This window comes from Loxodonta africana, chromosome 4 (assembly GCF_030014295.1).
Source record: "Loxodonta africana isolate mLoxAfr1 chromosome 4, mLoxAfr1.hap2, whole genome shotgun sequence".
Classification (NCBI taxonomy): Eukaryota; Metazoa; Chordata; class Mammalia; order Proboscidea; family Elephantidae; genus Loxodonta; species Loxodonta africana.
The window spans coordinates 10,229,218-10,245,769 of record NC_087345.1 but is presented as its reverse complement, the minus strand read 5'-3'; the positions used below and the strand labels follow the sequence as shown (position 1 = coordinate 10,245,769).

The 16,552-nt window shown below is 51.2% G+C and overlaps 1 protein-coding gene across 2 annotated transcripts in view; it reads right to left on the bottom strand.

Annotated features, from left to right (window-relative positions):
• Positions 1-230: 230 nt before the first annotated feature.
• The window catches only part of A4GALT (alpha 1,4-galactosyltransferase (P1PK blood group)), a 40,076-nt gene continuing 23,754 nt past the window's right edge, over positions 231-16,552 (bottom strand). For both annotated transcript variants that reach the window (XM_064283415.1, XM_003419724.4), the window contains exons 2-3: positions 4,297-4,434; positions 231-2,129 (exon numbers count right to left, since the gene is read on the bottom strand). In XM_064283415.1, coding sequence (XP_064139485.1) covers positions 1,023-2,084 — 1,062 coding nt within the window. In that variant the 5' untranslated portion in view covers positions 2,085-2,129; positions 4,297-4,434 and the 3' untranslated portion in view covers positions 231-1,022. The remainder of the gene's footprint in view (positions 2,130-4,296; positions 4,435-16,552) is intronic.

The window sequence follows — 16,552 nt, the reverse complement described above, 5'->3', positions numbered from 1 at the left end:
CTTGGGGGTCCTCGCTTGGCCCCTTTGCCTTGAAACAGATTCAGGGACATTATGGGGGGGCCGTCCTACACTGTGAGGTGGGGAACTCAGGCTCCTCCCATCTCCACTGCAGGCCCCCCCACCCCACCCCACCACCCTGGATGCTGGGGACCGGGAGTCAGTGTGACTGACAGGTCCCCAGACAGTCCTGGTCTAGGCAGCAGTAGGAGAACCTGTTGGGCTGGGTGGCCTCGGGCAGGTCACTCCCCCAGCGTAGCCGCTTCTCGTCTGCAGAAAGGGGCCAGTAAGGGCCTTGTGAGTGGGTGTATCTCATCAACTGTAAACCACTTGATGTTGGTTTATCACTTTTATTACATGTATCATTTTTCCTGTGTTTATCATGGGTAGGGGAGGGGGCAGGAATGTTTTCTTTAAAATGATTTTCCTGAGCCAGGACTTCCATGCCCCCGCAGCCTAGCCAGGGAGCAGCTGGCATATCCCACCCTGGCAACATCTCTGGAAAGAACCTCTCCCCAGGAGCTCCCGAGGCCCGCTGTGCAGACCCCGACCTCAGCCCCGGCCCAGGCTCAGCTCCTCCAAGAAAAGAATCAACACCAGGAAAGAGAAAAGCACCCCCTCCGCTTATGGGACTTGGACAGCTGCCCTGCCCCCTCAACCCCAATGAATCTGCCCTCTTCTGGGGACTCGTCCCTCCTTCCTTACCCTTTCCATGGGCTTCTCCACACTCCCCTTGCTGTCGCCTACCCCCTAACCTGCCTGGTTTCCTATGTCCCCAGGATGATGCTTTGGGGTTCACGGTTCTTGTCTGACGAGCACCAGCCTGGGGACACTGATTCTGGCTGGAGGGTCCCCGCTTGCTGCATCTACCTGAGAGTGTGTACTGGCCTTGGGTGGGGGGTTCCCACAGTCTCTGGCTGGCTGTGGAGTTGCAATCCCAGGCCTCCGACCACAGCCCCTCCCCAGCCAGCCCCGGGCCCAGGGCCACAGCAGCTGAGCCTCCCTCTCCCCAGACAGGGTGGCCCTCACAAGTACATCTTCATGGCCTCATGCGTCGTGGGGCAGTAGCGAGCGTGGAGCTGAGCCAGCAGCGCCTGGGAGGTGGCCTCGAAGCGGGTGCCCTGGCTCTTCTTGTTCCACACGTGGACGGCATAGGTGCTGTTGAGCAGCCGGGTCAGCTCCTCGGGACTGACGTCCTCAAAGTACCTCTTCCAGTTCTGCCAGGGGATGGGATAGAAGGCCTCGCGGGGCAGGGTGGTGACGCCGTGGCAGGCACGGGGCTCCCCCAGGCTGCGGATGCCACACCACTTCTTGAAGACCCGTGTGAGCAGCTGGGGGCCCTGGTGGCCCCAGACCCAGCCGTTGTAGTGAGCCACAAAGTCTTGCATGCACAGCGCCATGAACTTGTGCCGCCGCTCAAAGGCCAGGAAAGCGCCGTTGAGGACGTAGCGGGACTGGGTGCCCAGCGTGTTGGTCAGGTTCCGCAGGCTCTTGAGGACGATGAAGTCTGTGTCCAGGTAGATGCCGCCAAACTTCCACATGAGCGCGATCCGGGCGGCGTCTGAGAGCACCGGCAGCCGGTAGGGCTCCCACCGCTGGCGCACAGCTGCGTGCCAGGCAGCCAGGGGCGTGCCGTGGAACAAGGCCCCCAGGTCCAGTGGGCGCATCTGCACATTGGGGAAGCAGCCCAGCAGCGAGATGCCCAGGTGCCGGGGCAGGGAGGCGTTGCCCCCCGGCAGCCCCTTCATCAGGACCACCACCCGGGACTCGGGATGGGCCCTGGCCGCCGACTCCACTGAGCACATGAACAGGAAGTTGGGGTTGGTCCGGTCTGAAGTCTCCAGGAAGAAGATGTTGCCGGGAGGGGGGCTACTGGAGGATGGCATGGGGGGTGCCGGGCGGGGGCAAGGGATGTCGACCGGCAGGCTGTAGAGCTGCCCTTGGCCCTTGGGCTCACCCACAATGTGCCAGTAGATCATGAGGGAGACGAAGAACGTGAACTTGAAGCCGATGATGAAAAGGGTGCAGATCCACTGCCTGGGGGCGCCTCGGAGCAGCCGCAGTGAACAGTCATGGGGTCTGGACATGGTCTCCCCAGGTCACACCAGGAGCCTCCAGCAGAACTGGCTGGTCTGCAAGAGAAAGTACCACATGGGGCCAGCCAGCGGCATTCCTGGTACACAAGAAAGAATGCTCCCCAAGAGCTAACTTGGCTTTAGCAGCCCACAGGGCTCTGGGGCCAGGCAGGTTGGGCTTGAACCCCGGGGGAATCGGGCTGTCAGCTGGGAAATTCGGGGCAAATCTCTTCCCAGAGCCCCACCTCCTTGCTCACCCATAAGATGAGGACAGTGACCCGTGGGCTAAGGTATATGAAGGTGCCTTTCCTTCTCGCAAGCACGCCTTTAGAGCTCCCCAAGGACTGGCTGGTGCCACCTACAACGGGTGGCCATCGCGGGCCCAGGCCAGCATCTGGCACACGCTGGGGTGTGAGAAGTGACGCTTTTGCCATGGGCACACAGGCCGTTCTACCTGGGAGACCCGTCCCCTGCAGCCTGGCAGGGCTGGCAGCCCATGCCCTGAGGCCCAGCTCTTGTACCCCTCACTCCGTTTGGTTCCACAAACCAGGCCTGGCACCCATTTAAGAGGTGACAGCCAGGCAACCTCAGGGATGTTTGGCATCAAGCCTGGGGCTCGAGCAGCTCTCATGCTTGCTGAAGGGGCCAGGAAGGCAAGCTCGCTCACAATCATGACAGGCTGGGCCCAGGCACATGGGGATGCCTGCCGGATCCCAAAGCTCTCTGCCCCTGCCACGATGGGGTCTCCTGGCCCCTGCTCCCCCAGCCCTGCTCTGGGCTGGATTGGAAAGGCACAGGAGCGTGCGCTGTGGCCTGTGACCTTGACTACTATAATTGCCCTTGGACCCTTACTCTCTCCAGGTGCCCGTCAGGTGGCTGGGAGATACCAGGCAGCTTGGTCCCTGTCCCCAAGAGCAGGACCAGCAAATGCCTGGGAGCCTTGGGACCCCACCTCTGTCTGAGCCTGGTGTGAGACCCTGGATAAGACACTTAGTTCTCTGACCCTCCACCTGCAGGAAAGGAGCACTGGAAGCCGCCCAAGCAATGGACTCATTCATTCAATAAATATTGACAGTCTGCAAGGTGGGCGCCAGGTGACTGTCTAAGCATTTTACACATTATCATGTCATTAAATCTTTACAACCACAGTTATGGGCTGAATTGTGTGTCCCCCGAGATATATGTTGAAAACCTAATCCCCATACCTGTGAAATGGAGCCCTGGTGGCATAATGGCTAAGAGCTATGGCTGCTAACCAAAAGGTCAGCAGTTCGAATCCACCAGCTGCTCCTTGGAATCCCTGTGGGGCAGTTCTACTCTGTCCTCACAGGGTCGCTATGAGTTGGAATCCACTGTGAATGTGACCTTGTTTGAAGATTGGGTCTCTGAAGATGTTTTATCAGTTTAAATGAGGTCATATTGGAGTAGGGTGGGTCCTAATCCCATCTGAGTGACTCCTTAAAGGAGAAGAGACACAGAGAGACAGACCCAGAGGGACTACGGCTATGTGAAGCCACGGAACTCTTGCGGCTGCCAGAAGCTGAGAGAGACAAGAAAAGATCTTCCCCTACAGAGGGCATGGCCTGGCTGAGGACACCTTGCATTGGGGCTCGTGGCCTCCAGAACTGTGAGACAATACATTTCTATTGTTTTAAGCCACTGAGTTTGTGGTATTGTGTTATGGCAGGGCTGGGACACTAACACATCACCCTACAGGGTGGGGACCATCACCCCATCTTACAGATGAGGAAACCGAGGCACAGAGTTCTACAGCTGTAAGTGGTATGGCAGGATTTGAACCCAGGTCAGGTGGCTCCAGGGTCTGTGTTCTCAACCACCACACCTCTGCCTGGGAGACACAAGCCAATGGGTCTGCCACAACCTGGAGGAACCGACGCACACAGTCCTGTACTTACCATTGCAGCAACCCCAGCCACCATCCACTCAGCACCTTCTAGGTGTTTGGTGCCTGACTCCCACCTGTCTGGCCCTCAGGAATCACAGGGGCAGGTGCCATCCTTTCTACTTTAGAGGCACAAAGTGTTGAGTGCAGCCTTGGGCTGAGGGGGTGGGAGTCAACCCCCCCCCTCCGCCCAGGGCAGAGGGCACCCTCCGTGGAGTCTCATCACCTGGGGGAGACGCCCAGAGCTGGGTCATGAGCAACTGGTCCACCCTCCCCAGGGCCCAGGGCCAGGCGCAGCCCCGTCCCCGGCTAATAACTGACCAGCCTGGTTGGCCCATGGTGCGAGGCTGGATCCCGGCAGCCTGGCAGCCTCCTGGAGACACGCCCGGCTCAGCAGACCACCTTCTCTGCCAACATGGACACAGCCCTTCCACACGTGATCCGTGCCTGTGAGATCATCTGCAAAGAGGGAGAACAGTGTGAGGTGGGCTGTTTGCACAAGAGGTCTGGTCCCCCCATCTCCCTGCCACATGACTGGATGGGCCAGGGCTTATTTGTTCACTGCCTTGCCCCACGGGGGACGTTTCAGGGTCAGGACCTGCACTGGTGCTTGGCAGAAGGGAAGGGCCAGATGGCCTTGCCCTCAAAAAGCTCCCAGCCAGTGATAGCTGACACTGAAATGGAACAAAGGGCCAGTGGAGCAGAGAGGGGCTTCCTGGAGCAGGTGGGCTTGAGCTGAGCTTGAGGGATGAAGAGGGTGCTAGCCAGATGGAGGCGGTGGAGGCAGCTCTGGACCATGTAAGCATCATGGCCTCTCCCCGGTGCCCGGCACACAAGCAATGTTTGCGAATGAATGGTCTTCACTGATGGGGTGCACATTCAGGTGCATGGGGGGCTGAGAGGTGGGGCAGGAGCAGGGTGTGGGGGGCCAGGGCGGTCACGAAGGCTTGACCCGCCTAGTTCTCTGAGTGGGCTTTGCGTAGTAGGTAGCAAGGGCTTCAGTGGAAGAGTAAAAGGCCCTCCCCTGCTTCACTGGGGGAGGGAAAGACCCTCCCCTGCTCTGTGGGGAGTGGGGGATGCATGCAGCCAAAGTGGGGATGGGAGACCAGCAGGTGGGGTAGGAGATGGGAGGGGATGGTGGGGTGAACATCAGGATTTGGGAGACCCACTTTTCACAGTGGCTGTAACAATGGGCTCAAACAGCAGTGATCGTGAGGATGGTGCAGGACTGGGCAGAGCTTTGTTCTGTTGTACACAGGGTCGCTATGAGTCAGAACCAATCACCTAACAACAACAACAACAATAAACAGGTGCAGGAGGCTGTGCCCATGGGGGGCAGTTCTGGGCATCCACACGCCTCCAGAAACATTCATCTCCATTTCTCAGTCAGGACCCGCCTCTGCGTGGTTCTGAGTGGTGATCCAGGCTCTCCCCCTCTGTAGGGGGTGTGCTCTTCTGACAAAGGCCCATGGCCCAGTGGCAGCCACAACACATGCTCCCAACAGCCACCTCGCACCTTTGCCTCTCCTGAGGACTGGTCCGGGTGGGTGTCCCCTCTGTTCCTGTGACTCAGGCAGGCATCACCCTTGGTGGCTTCCAGACTGTGGGTTTGGTCCTGCTGACAGTCACTCTGGGGATGAACCCCGCTCTTTCCCCCAGTAAAACCAGCCTCCCCAGCTGGCCTCCTGCCCCTTTGGGAACCTCCAGGGATCTCTGTTGCCCATGCTGGCCTCGGGCTACCATTTCCCAGGAAACTCTTGGACCCAAATGTGGGGTCTGAACTTCCTGCCCTGCTTTCTCATGGCTCAGGACACTCTGGAAGATTTGCTCACACTCTTGGGCTCATGGAAGGGAATGACGCCCAGAGAGGAAGCGATGGCTGATGAGCTGGGGGTTACAGCTCATCCCAGTAGGATCCCCTACAGGGCAGCACCCCCCAGCTCCTGGGGGTGGCACACAGATAAAGAGCAGGACAAGGTCTACAGAGAGCTGGGTAAAGCACATCACAAGTACTAGTTAATCCTCACACGACCTAACGAGGAGGGTACTGGCTTGGTGCCAAGGGGGAAACGGAGTGTTATGGATTGAACTGTGTCCCCCAAAACATGTGTTATGAATCCTAGCCTCCATGCCTGTGGTTATAATCCCAGTTTGGGAATGGGTTGTCTTTATTATGATAATGAGACAGGATTAGTGTAGGGTATGTCTGGAGTCAATCTCTTACAAAATATAAAAGGAGCAGATTAAGCAAACAGAGATGGGGAAGAGAGATGCCAAGCCACCTGGAGATCTCCAGGGAAACAGGAACCAGAAGCTGAACAGACAAGGATCTTCCCCCAGAGCTGACAGAGAGAGAAAGCCTACCCCTAGAGTTGGCGCTGTGAATTCAGACTTCTAGCCTCCTAAACTGTGAGAAAATAAATTTGTTTGTTAAAGCCAACCCCTTGTGGCATTTCTGTTATAGCAGAACTAGATAGCTAAGTCACGGAGACACCGAGGTTAAGTGACTTACCCTAGTTCCCACCATAAGGTGGTCCACTTCCCTCCAGCCAGATCCTGTGATCTAAGCAACAGGGACAGGTCCTCCTCTGGGCTCAGGGCAGGGACCTCCACCGCCGCTGGCTCATAACTGAGCAGCCTGGGCAGCCCATCGTGTGGCTGAGCACTCAGTAGGCACTGAGCATCCACAACGTACCCCCAGACACTGATAAGGGCAAGTTTTGCAAAGCCGAGGCCTAGCCCTGGCACCGTGGTTGCCCAAGAAGACCCAGTCACCCAGGGAGGACTGTGAGCTCAGACAGACCATAGCTGAGAGCCAGAGTGATGAGGGGGAAATACTGTAGCTGCGACTTTGTTGAGGCCCTACTATGTGCAGAGACATCATTGCATTTAATCCCTACCACAAATCTCTGGGAGCCCCCAGGTGGTACGAATGGTTAAGTGCTAGGTTACTAATCGAAAGGTTGGTGGTGCAAATCCAGTCAGAAGTGCGTTGGAAGAAAGGCCTGGCAATTTACTCCCAAAAGGCCACAGCTATTGAAAACTCTATGGGACACAGTTCTACTCTGAGACACATGGAGCCATTACGAGTCAGAATCGGTTCAACGGCAACTGGTTATTGGCATTTTTGCAAATCTCTGAGGGAGGTTCACTTTTATGTCTATTTTACCAATGAGCAAACTAGCATACTTGTAGTAACAGAGCGCTCACTCCCTCCCATCCCTTCTGCAGCAGCTCAGCTTGATGGGAAGCTTCTCCTTGACAACGCTGAGACCTTGGAGTCTAAGAGGACCAGCCCATGCACTTGTAGAAGGTTCTGGAAGCTCCTTCATGTCCTTGATGTCATTCTCACATCTGCACTATCACCTCAGGCCCCTCCCCATCACTGCAGGCCCCTCAGCCCTCCAAGCTCTCGCTTACACGGTTCCTCTAGTCTTCAGGGCCTGCCATCCTGCTTCTTCAAAGCCACCCAAACCCTCCTCATTCTTCCAGGCCCAGGTCATCGTGGCCACCTCAGCAAAGCCCTGTCCCACCAGAACTGACTGCCCCACTCTGGGCTCTCACCTCTCTCATCTCCCAGTCTGCTTGTCCTGGAGTCTGTTCCTGCCCCAAGAGCTCCCTGAGGGGAACAGTGATGGTTCAGCCTTGGGTGCCCGTGTCCAGCCCAGACCAGGCATGAGGAGTGGATGCTGGGTGAGGAGCAGGAGACGGAAATGGAAGCACGCTTTCCAGAGCATTGATTCTGAACCAGGCCCTTCACAAACACCGAGTTCCCTCAATTACCCTCTGACATTAACTCTTAGCCCCTTTTAGCAGTAGAGAAACAGCAACTTTTGTCCTTTCTGTTATCGAGACCAAAAGCCTGGGTATCATCCTGGATGCTTCGTTTTTCCTCAGGACCCAAATTCAGTGCATCCTCTGGCTGTACCTTCCAAACAGGACAGGAGCGGACCCCATCTCCCTCTTTCCTTGATGCCCCCTGGCCTGAACCCCATCCCTTCCAGGCCTCCTCACTGCGCTTCTGCTTCCACTTCGGCCCACTGCAGGCTCTCCTCCACAGGAGCCTTATCGTTCCTCCACTCAGACCCTGAGTGACCCGTGTGTCATCACCCCTCACCTCCCTGACCACAAGTCCCACTTCTCTCTCCACTGTCTGCTCTGGCCGGGTCACACCTGGCCTCCTTTGCTCTCTCTCACGCCCCCACCCTGCTGCAGTCTCAGGGCCTTCGCACCTGCTGTTCCCTCTGCTCAGAAGACTCTTCCTGCAGATGTTTCTATGGCTCGTTCCCTTGCGCCCCTCAAGTCTTCACTCAAAAATCATCTTCTCACCGGAGCCTTTCCAACCCCCCATCTTAGTTATCCAGTGCTGCTATAACAGAAATGCCACAAATGAATGGGCTTAACAAAGAGAAGTTTATTCTCTCACAGTCTAGAAGGCTAGAAGTCTAAATTCAGGGCACCAGCTCCGGGGAAGGCTTTCTCTCTGTCAGTTATGGGGAAAGGTCCTTGTCATCGATCTTCCCCTGGAGCTAGAAGTTTCTCAGTGCAGGGACTCCAGGTCCAAAGGGCACACTCTACCCCTGGCTCTTCTTTTTTGGTGGTAGGAAGTCCCTCTCCTTTCTGCTCACTTCTCTTTTATATGTCAAAAGAGATTAACTCAAGATACAACCTAATCCTGTAGATTGTGTCCTGCCTCATTAACAAAACTGACTCTGATCCTACCTCATTAACATCACAGAGGTTAGGATTTACAACACATAGGATAATCACATCAGATCACAAAATGGAGGACAACCATACAATACTGGGCATCACTGTCTAGCCAAGTTGACATATGTTTTTGGGGAACACAATTCAAGCTGTAACACCTCCTAATGAAAATCCCAACCTCCATCACATCATAGCCCCCTACTTTATTTTTCTCCCAAGTACTTATCACTAGAAGCCCTGGTGGTAGAGTGGTTAAAGCGATTGACTGTTTACTGAAAGATTGGCAGGATAAAACTGCAAGCGGCTTTGTGGGAAAAAGATGTGGCAATCTGCTTCTGTAAAGATTTAGTTTTGGAAACCCTATCAGTTGGAATTGACTCGACAGCAGCAGTATTGGTTTTTAGTACATAATGCTAACACATTCCACCACTCATCTGTCAGTTTGTTGTAATGTAGCGGCTTGAGGGTTGCTGTGATCCTGGAAGCTATGGCACGAATACTTCAAATACCAGCAATGGTAGACAGGTTTCAGCAGAGCTTCCAGACTAAGATAGATTAGGAAGAAGGACCTGGCAGTCTAGTTCTGAAAAAAATTAGCCAGTGAAAACCTTATGAATAGCCGTGTAACATTTAGTGCTGGAAAATGAGCCCCTCGGATTGGAAGGAACTCAGAATATGACTGGGGAAGTGCTGCCTCCTCAAGGTAGAGTGGACCTTAATGATGTAGATGGAGTCAAACTTTTAGGACCTTTATTTGCTGATGTGTCATGACTCAAAATGAGAAGAGACACCTGCAAATATTCATTAATAATCAGAACGTGGAATGTGCAAAGTATGAATCCAGGAAAATTGGAAGTTATCAAAAATGAAATGGAACACATAAAGATCAGTATCCTAGACATTAGTGATCTGAAATGGACTGGTATTGCCCATTCTGAGTCAGACAATCATGTGGTCTACTATGCTGGGAATGACAAATTCAAGAGGAATAGTGTCACGTTTATCGTCAAAAAGAACATTTTAAGATCTATCTTGAAGTGCAACGCAGACAGTGATAGGCTAATATCCATATGTCTACAAGGAAGACCAGTTAATATGACTATTATTCAAATTTACATACCAAACACTAAGGCCAAAGATAAAGAAATTGAAGATTTTTACCAACTTCTGAAGGCTAAAACTGATCAAACATATAATCGAGATGCACTGATAATTACTAGTGATTGGAATGCAAAAGTTGGAAACAAAGAAGAAGGATCAATAGTTGGAAAATATGGCCTTGGTGATAAAAACAATGCTGGAGATCACATGATAGGATTTTGCAAGATCAATGATTTCTCCGTTGCAAATATCTCTTTTCAACAGTATAAATGGGGACTATACACATGGACCTCACCAGATGGAGTACACAGGAATCAAATCGACTACAGTTGTGGGAAGAGATGGTGGAGAAGCTCAATATCATCAGTCAGAACAAGGCCATGGGCTGACTATGGAACAGACCATCAATTGCTCATATGCAAGTTCAAGTTGAAGCTGAAGAAAATTAGATAAAGTCAGCAAGAGCCAAAATATGACCTGAGTATATCGCATTGCATTGAGCAAATCTGCTGCAAAGGACCTCTTCAAAGTGCTGAAGAGCAAAGATGTCACCCTGAAGACTAAGGTGCACCTGACCCAAGCCATGGTATTTTCAATCACATCATATGCATGTGAAAGCTGGACAATGAATAAGGAAGACCGAAGAAGAGTTGACACCTTTGAATTGTGGTGTTGGCGAAGAATATTGAATATACCATGGACTGCCAAAAGAACGAACAAATCTGTCTTAGAAACCAGAATGCTCCTTAGAAGCAAGGATGGCGAGACTGTATCTTACATACTTTGGACATGTTGTCAGGAGGGATCGGTCCCTGGAGAAGGACATCATGCTTGGCAGAGTACAGGGTCAGCGGAAAGGAGGAAGACCCTCAAACTAGGTGGATTGACACAGTGGCTGCAACAATGGGCTGAAGCATAACAACGATTGTAAGGATGGCGCGGGACCGGGCAGTGTTTCGTTCTGTTGTGCATGGGGTCGCTATGAGTCGGAACCGATTCGACGGCACCTAACAACAACAACATATCCCACCTGAATTTAGAGACCGTCTCAAGAATAGATTTGATGCATTGAACACTAATGACCGAAGACCAGACAAGTTGTGGAATGACATCAAGGACATCATACATGAAGAAAGAAAAAGGTTATTAAAAAAAGACAGAAGAAAAAAAAGACCAAAATGGATATCAGAAGAGACTCCGAAGTTTGCTCTTAAAAGTGGAGTAGCTACAGCAAATGAAAGAAATGATGAAGTAAAGGAGCTTAACAGAAGATTTCAAAGGGCAGCTCAAGAAGACAAAGCAAAGCATTATACTGAAATGTGCAAAGACCTGAAGTTAGAAAATGACAAGGGAAGAACACGCTTGGCATTTGTCAAGTTGAAAGAACCGAAGTAAAAATCCAAGCCTCAAATGCAATCGTGAAGGATTCTACAGGGAAAATATTGAACGACGCAGGAATCAACAAAAGAAGATGGAAGGAATACACACAGTCACTGTACCAATAAGAATTGGTCAACATTTACCCATTTCAGGAGGCAGCATATGATCAGGAACCAATGGTACCGAAGGAAGAAGTCCAAGCTGCACTGAAGGCAGTGGTGAAAACAAGGCTCCAGGAATTGACGGAACACCAGCTGAGATGTTTCAACAAATGGATGCAGTGTTGGAGGTGCTCATTCGTCTATGGCAAGAAATTTGGAAGACACCTACCTGGCCAACTGCCTGGAAGAGATCCATATTCGGGTCCATTCCAAAGAAAGGTGATCCAACAGAATGTGAAAATTATTGAACAATATCATTAATATCACACACAAGTGAAATTTTGCTGAAGATCATTCAAAAGCGCTTACAGCAGTACATCAACAGGGAATGGCCAGAAATTCAAGCTAGATTCAGAAGAAGACGTGGAATGAAAGATATCATTGCTGATGTCAGATGGCTGAAAGCAGAGAATACCAGAAAGATTTTTACCTGTGTTTTATTGATTATGTAAAGGCATTTGACTAAGTGAATCATAAAAAATTATGGATAACATTGTGAAGAATGGGAATTCCAGACCACTTAATTCTGCTTAGGCGGAACCTCGTACTTAGACCAAGAGGCAGTCCTTCAAACAGAACAAGGGGATACTGCATGGTTTAAAGTCAGGAATGGTGTACGTCAGGGTTGTATCCTTTCACCATATTTATTCAATCTGTATGCTGAGCAAATCATCTGAGAAGATGGACTATATGAAGAAGAACGGGGCATCAGGATTGGAGGAAGACTCATTAACAACCTGTGATATGCAGATGACACAACCTTCCTTGCTGAATGTGAAGGTGACTTGAAGCACTTAACTTTTAAGACGGCACCTCAACATAAAGAAAACAAAAATCCTCACAACTGGATCCATAAGCAACATCATGATAAATGGAGAAAAGATGGAAGTTGTCAAGGATTTCATTTTACTTGGATCCACAATCAATGCCTGTCTTAGTTACCTAGTGCTGCTATAACAGAGATACCACAAGTTGATGGCTTTAACAAAGAGAAATTTATTCTCTCACAGTCTAGGAGGCTAGAAGTTTGAATTCAGGGTGCCAGCTCCAGGGGAAGGCTTTCTATCTCCGTCTGCTCTGGGAGAAGGTCCTTGTCATCAGTCTTCCCAGGTCGAGGAGCTTCTTAGAGCAGGCATTCCAAGTTCAAAGGACACTGTTCTGGCTTTTGTTTCTTGGTGGTATGAGGTCCCCCTGTCTCTCTGCTAGCTTCTCACTTTCATATCTCAAAAAAGATTGACTTAATAACAAAACTGCCTCTAATCTTGCCTCATTAACATCATAGAGGTAGGATTTACAACGCATAGGAAAATCACATCAGATCACAAAATGGTGGCCAACCACACAATACTGGGAATCATGGCCTAGCCAAGTTGACATACATTTTGGGGGGACACAATTCAATCTATAACAGCATCCATGGAAGCAGTAGTCAAGAAATCAAACATCGTATTGCACCTGACTCAAGCCATGGTATTTTCAATCGCCTCACATGCATGTGAAAGCTGGACAACGAATAAGGAAGATGGAAGAAAAATGGATGCCTTTGAATTATGCTGTTGGCAAAGAATATTGAACACACCATGGACTGCCGGAAGAACAAACAAATCTCTTTTGGAAGAAGTACAGCCAGAATACTCCTTGGAAGCAAGGATACCAAGAATTTATCTTACGTACTCTGGACATGTTATCAGGAGGGACCAGTCCCTGGAGAATGACATCATGCTTGGTAATGTAGATGGTCAATGAAAAAGAGGAAGATCCTCAACGAGATAGACATAGTGGCTGCAAAAATGGGCTCAAGCATAACAACATTTGTGATGATGGCGCAGGACCAGGCAGTGTTTCATTCTGTTGTCCACAGGATCGTTACATGTCAGAACCGACGCAACTGCAGCTAACAACAACAAATGCCCTGTGTGTTTTACTTATTTGTTTTGGTTATTTACTTATTTGTTTTGGTTATACCCATTAGAGTATAACTCCATAAGGAAAGGGATATTTTTGTGTTTTGTTCATCAACGACAACAGTGCTGGGTTCTGGTTATGTAATCAATAAATATTGAGTCAGTGAGTGAGCGAGCCAGCCTGTGGGTAAGTGAAGGAGTAAGTGAGTAAGTGAAGGCGTAAATCAATGACTGAGAGAAGCAACGAATGAATGATCAGTGAGTGAGCAGAGCAACGAGTGAGCAAACCAAAGACCGAGTGAATCAATAAGTGAGCAAATCAATAAGTGAGCAAATCAATAGGCATATCAATGAGTGAGCAAACCAATGAGTGAGAGAGTAAATCAGTGAGTAAATGGATCAGTGATCGAGTGATCAGTGAAAGAATGGGCCAATGAGCGAATTAATCAATGAGTGAGTAGACCAATGATTGAGAGAATCAATGAGTGCCCAGGTGAGCCAGGAGGTGAGGAAACTGGGGGTCAGAGAGGTTATGTGAACTGTCTGGGGTCCCCCAGTCCTGAGCGGCAGAGCTGTGACATAAACTAAGAACTGTTTGTTCCCCTGTCCTTTCTAATGCAGGGAGTTGTTATTTTGGTTATGAGTATTTTTAGTCCAACGTGAACCATGCTGATGGGCGAACAGACAGCTGGATGGACAGGCAGCCGCAGAGCGAGACCCTGGCTGTTTGGGGGCCATATCACTGGAAAGATCTGACTCCAGCTCGTTGTGGGGCAGGGTCTGGTCCCATGCTGGAGGCAGGATGTGCTGCTGGAGCCTGCGCCCCACCACAGATGGGGCTGCCAGACTCAGGCCGCGCCATATTTGGTGTTGGAGCCCAAGATCCAGGAATAGAAACTGTGTGGGGGGCCAAGTTGGCTGTAGCCCAATACCCGTGTGACCTCAGGCCCAAAGCATGCACAGGGCCCCTGGATGGGCCTCGGAGCTGCGGCCCAATTCCTGGCCCTCATCAGCTTGGCACAACTCCACCACCTCTTCCTGCCTCTCTGCCTCCAGGCTTACCCCTTCCATCCCTGCTGGGGAGATGTTTCCACTTAGCGAGTGGGCTATGGTAGCTCCCATTGGCAGGACCCTCCACCGTCCATCTCATGCAGGAAGTGAAGGGGGGGAAGAGGACCCAAGGCCTGACCCAACCCTGCTGCCCTGGCCAGCTCTGCAGGCCTGCCTTGGAGAGCATCAGTATCAGGGGACCAGGCCCGAGTGCCTGGAAAAGTCTCTCCAGCCTGTGCTCATCCCCCCTGCATCACCACAGAGCTGGGGCCTGCCTCTGACCCTCTCTGGGTCTCTGGGTCCAGCCCAGCTCAGCCCTGGACTGGTAAACATTATCCAGGCAGAGGCATGGAATGGTCAGACCTGTCCATGCCGGACCCTGCTGCCAGGCTGGGTGCTGGCCAAGGGGTTCCCAGGTGCCAGGTCTGAGCTCTTAGGAATTCAGATGCTCTGATGGGACACAGAGGCCCAGACAGGGAAAGTGACTCAGCCAGGGTCACAGGGCAGTGCAGGGCGGAACCTCCAGCCTTGGGCAGCTCAGAGCAGAACCTCCTGCCCTTTGCTAGGCATCGTGTAGGGTGTGCCTTGTACTTGGGAAGCCTTCTAAACCAAAACCCATTGCCTCGAGTCGATTCTGACTCACAACAACCCTATAGAACAGAGTAGAACTGCCCCATAGAGCTTCCAAGGAGTGGCTGGTAGATTCAAACTGCCGACCTTTTAGTTAGCAGCCATAGCGCTTAATCACTATGCCACCAGGGTTTACAGGAGGTCTTCTGGCAGGAGGTAAGTATCCCTTTGGAAGCCTCGGCCTGGAACGCTGAGCAAGCAGGCATTCGTAAAACCTGGTCCCTTGTTTTTATGTCATCCCCTTCTATGCTTCTCTGTCCTGGAGCCTCAGAACCACTCAGTGAAGGAGCTTCTGTTCTCAAGCCACAGATTGGACACTGAGGCTCAGGGCAGCAGAGTGACCTGCCCAAGGTCACACAGCGGGTCAGCATCGGGACTGGGGTTAGAATCCTGGGTCTGACCCAGAGTCTCAGGGTCTGAGGGCCAACCCTAGGAGGGTCAGGGTGAGACAGAGTTAACTGTGCCCAGAAGCTTAACAAAAGAGGTGTTAAAAGATTACCACCTAGAAGTTGGGTAAACAGGAACCCACCCTGTAAACATAAGATTGAAACAACCCAGGAATAACTACTATCTTCTTCTTCTAGTCCCTTCCTCCTTTACAGCCTCCACACGCACAGACGAACAAAGTGTGACCACTGTTTAACCTTCCTTAGCCCTCTGAAGACGGCTATGTAGCGCCGAAGATCAAGTGTGCTTGCGCTATATCCCATAATAAATGATGCCAAGGGCTGCCGAGAGGACTCCATCTTGAATATCAGCAGGTTCCATCTTAGATTCCAGACGCCTGTGCAACCTAATAGGAAACGCTGGTGGAGTGGTGGTTAAGTGCTACAGCTGCTAACCAAGAGGTCGGCAGTTTGAATCCACCAGGCGCTCTTTGGAAACTCTGTGGTACAGTTCTACTCTGTCCTATAGGGTCGCTATGAGTTGGAATCTACTCCAGGACACTGGGTTTTTTTGGTGCAACCTAATTAGCATACACACCGCCATTCTGAGAAGTACCCGCCCCTTGAAAGAAGCCCACTAAATATTCATTACTCTGTTGTCTCCACCGAACCCACATGAGCCCTAGCCTTACTTCCCTTTTCCAGTCAGTCTTTTGGAGAGGCTTAGATCCTCCCTGACTCTTTTTGCTTGACTCAAGCAAAACAAAGCTTGCTGAAGATAAAATTTGTCTTTCGCATGTATTCTTAGTCAGGAAAAGACAAAGACCCTTTGTGTCAGATTAGCAATTGATAACAAGGGGACTGGAAGCTGAGGAGTAAAGCCAAGTCTGGGGCTGGGAGTGCATGAGCTCACTTAAGAGTGAGGTTTAGCTGAATGCTTCAAAGGTCAGCGGAGCAAGGGCGGGGGTTTGGGGACTATGGCTTCAGGGGACATCTAAGTTAATTGGCAAAATAATTCTATTATGAAAACATTCTGCATCCCACTTTGAAATGTGGCATCTGGGGTCTTAAATGCTAACAAGCAGCCATCTAAGATCCATCAATTGGTCTCAACCCACCTGGATCAAAGGAGAATGAAGAACACCAAGGTCACACAACAACTATGAGCCCACGAAACAGAAAGGGCCACATGAACTAGAGACTTACATCATCCTGAGACCAGAAGAACTAGATGGCGCCTGGCTACAACCGATGA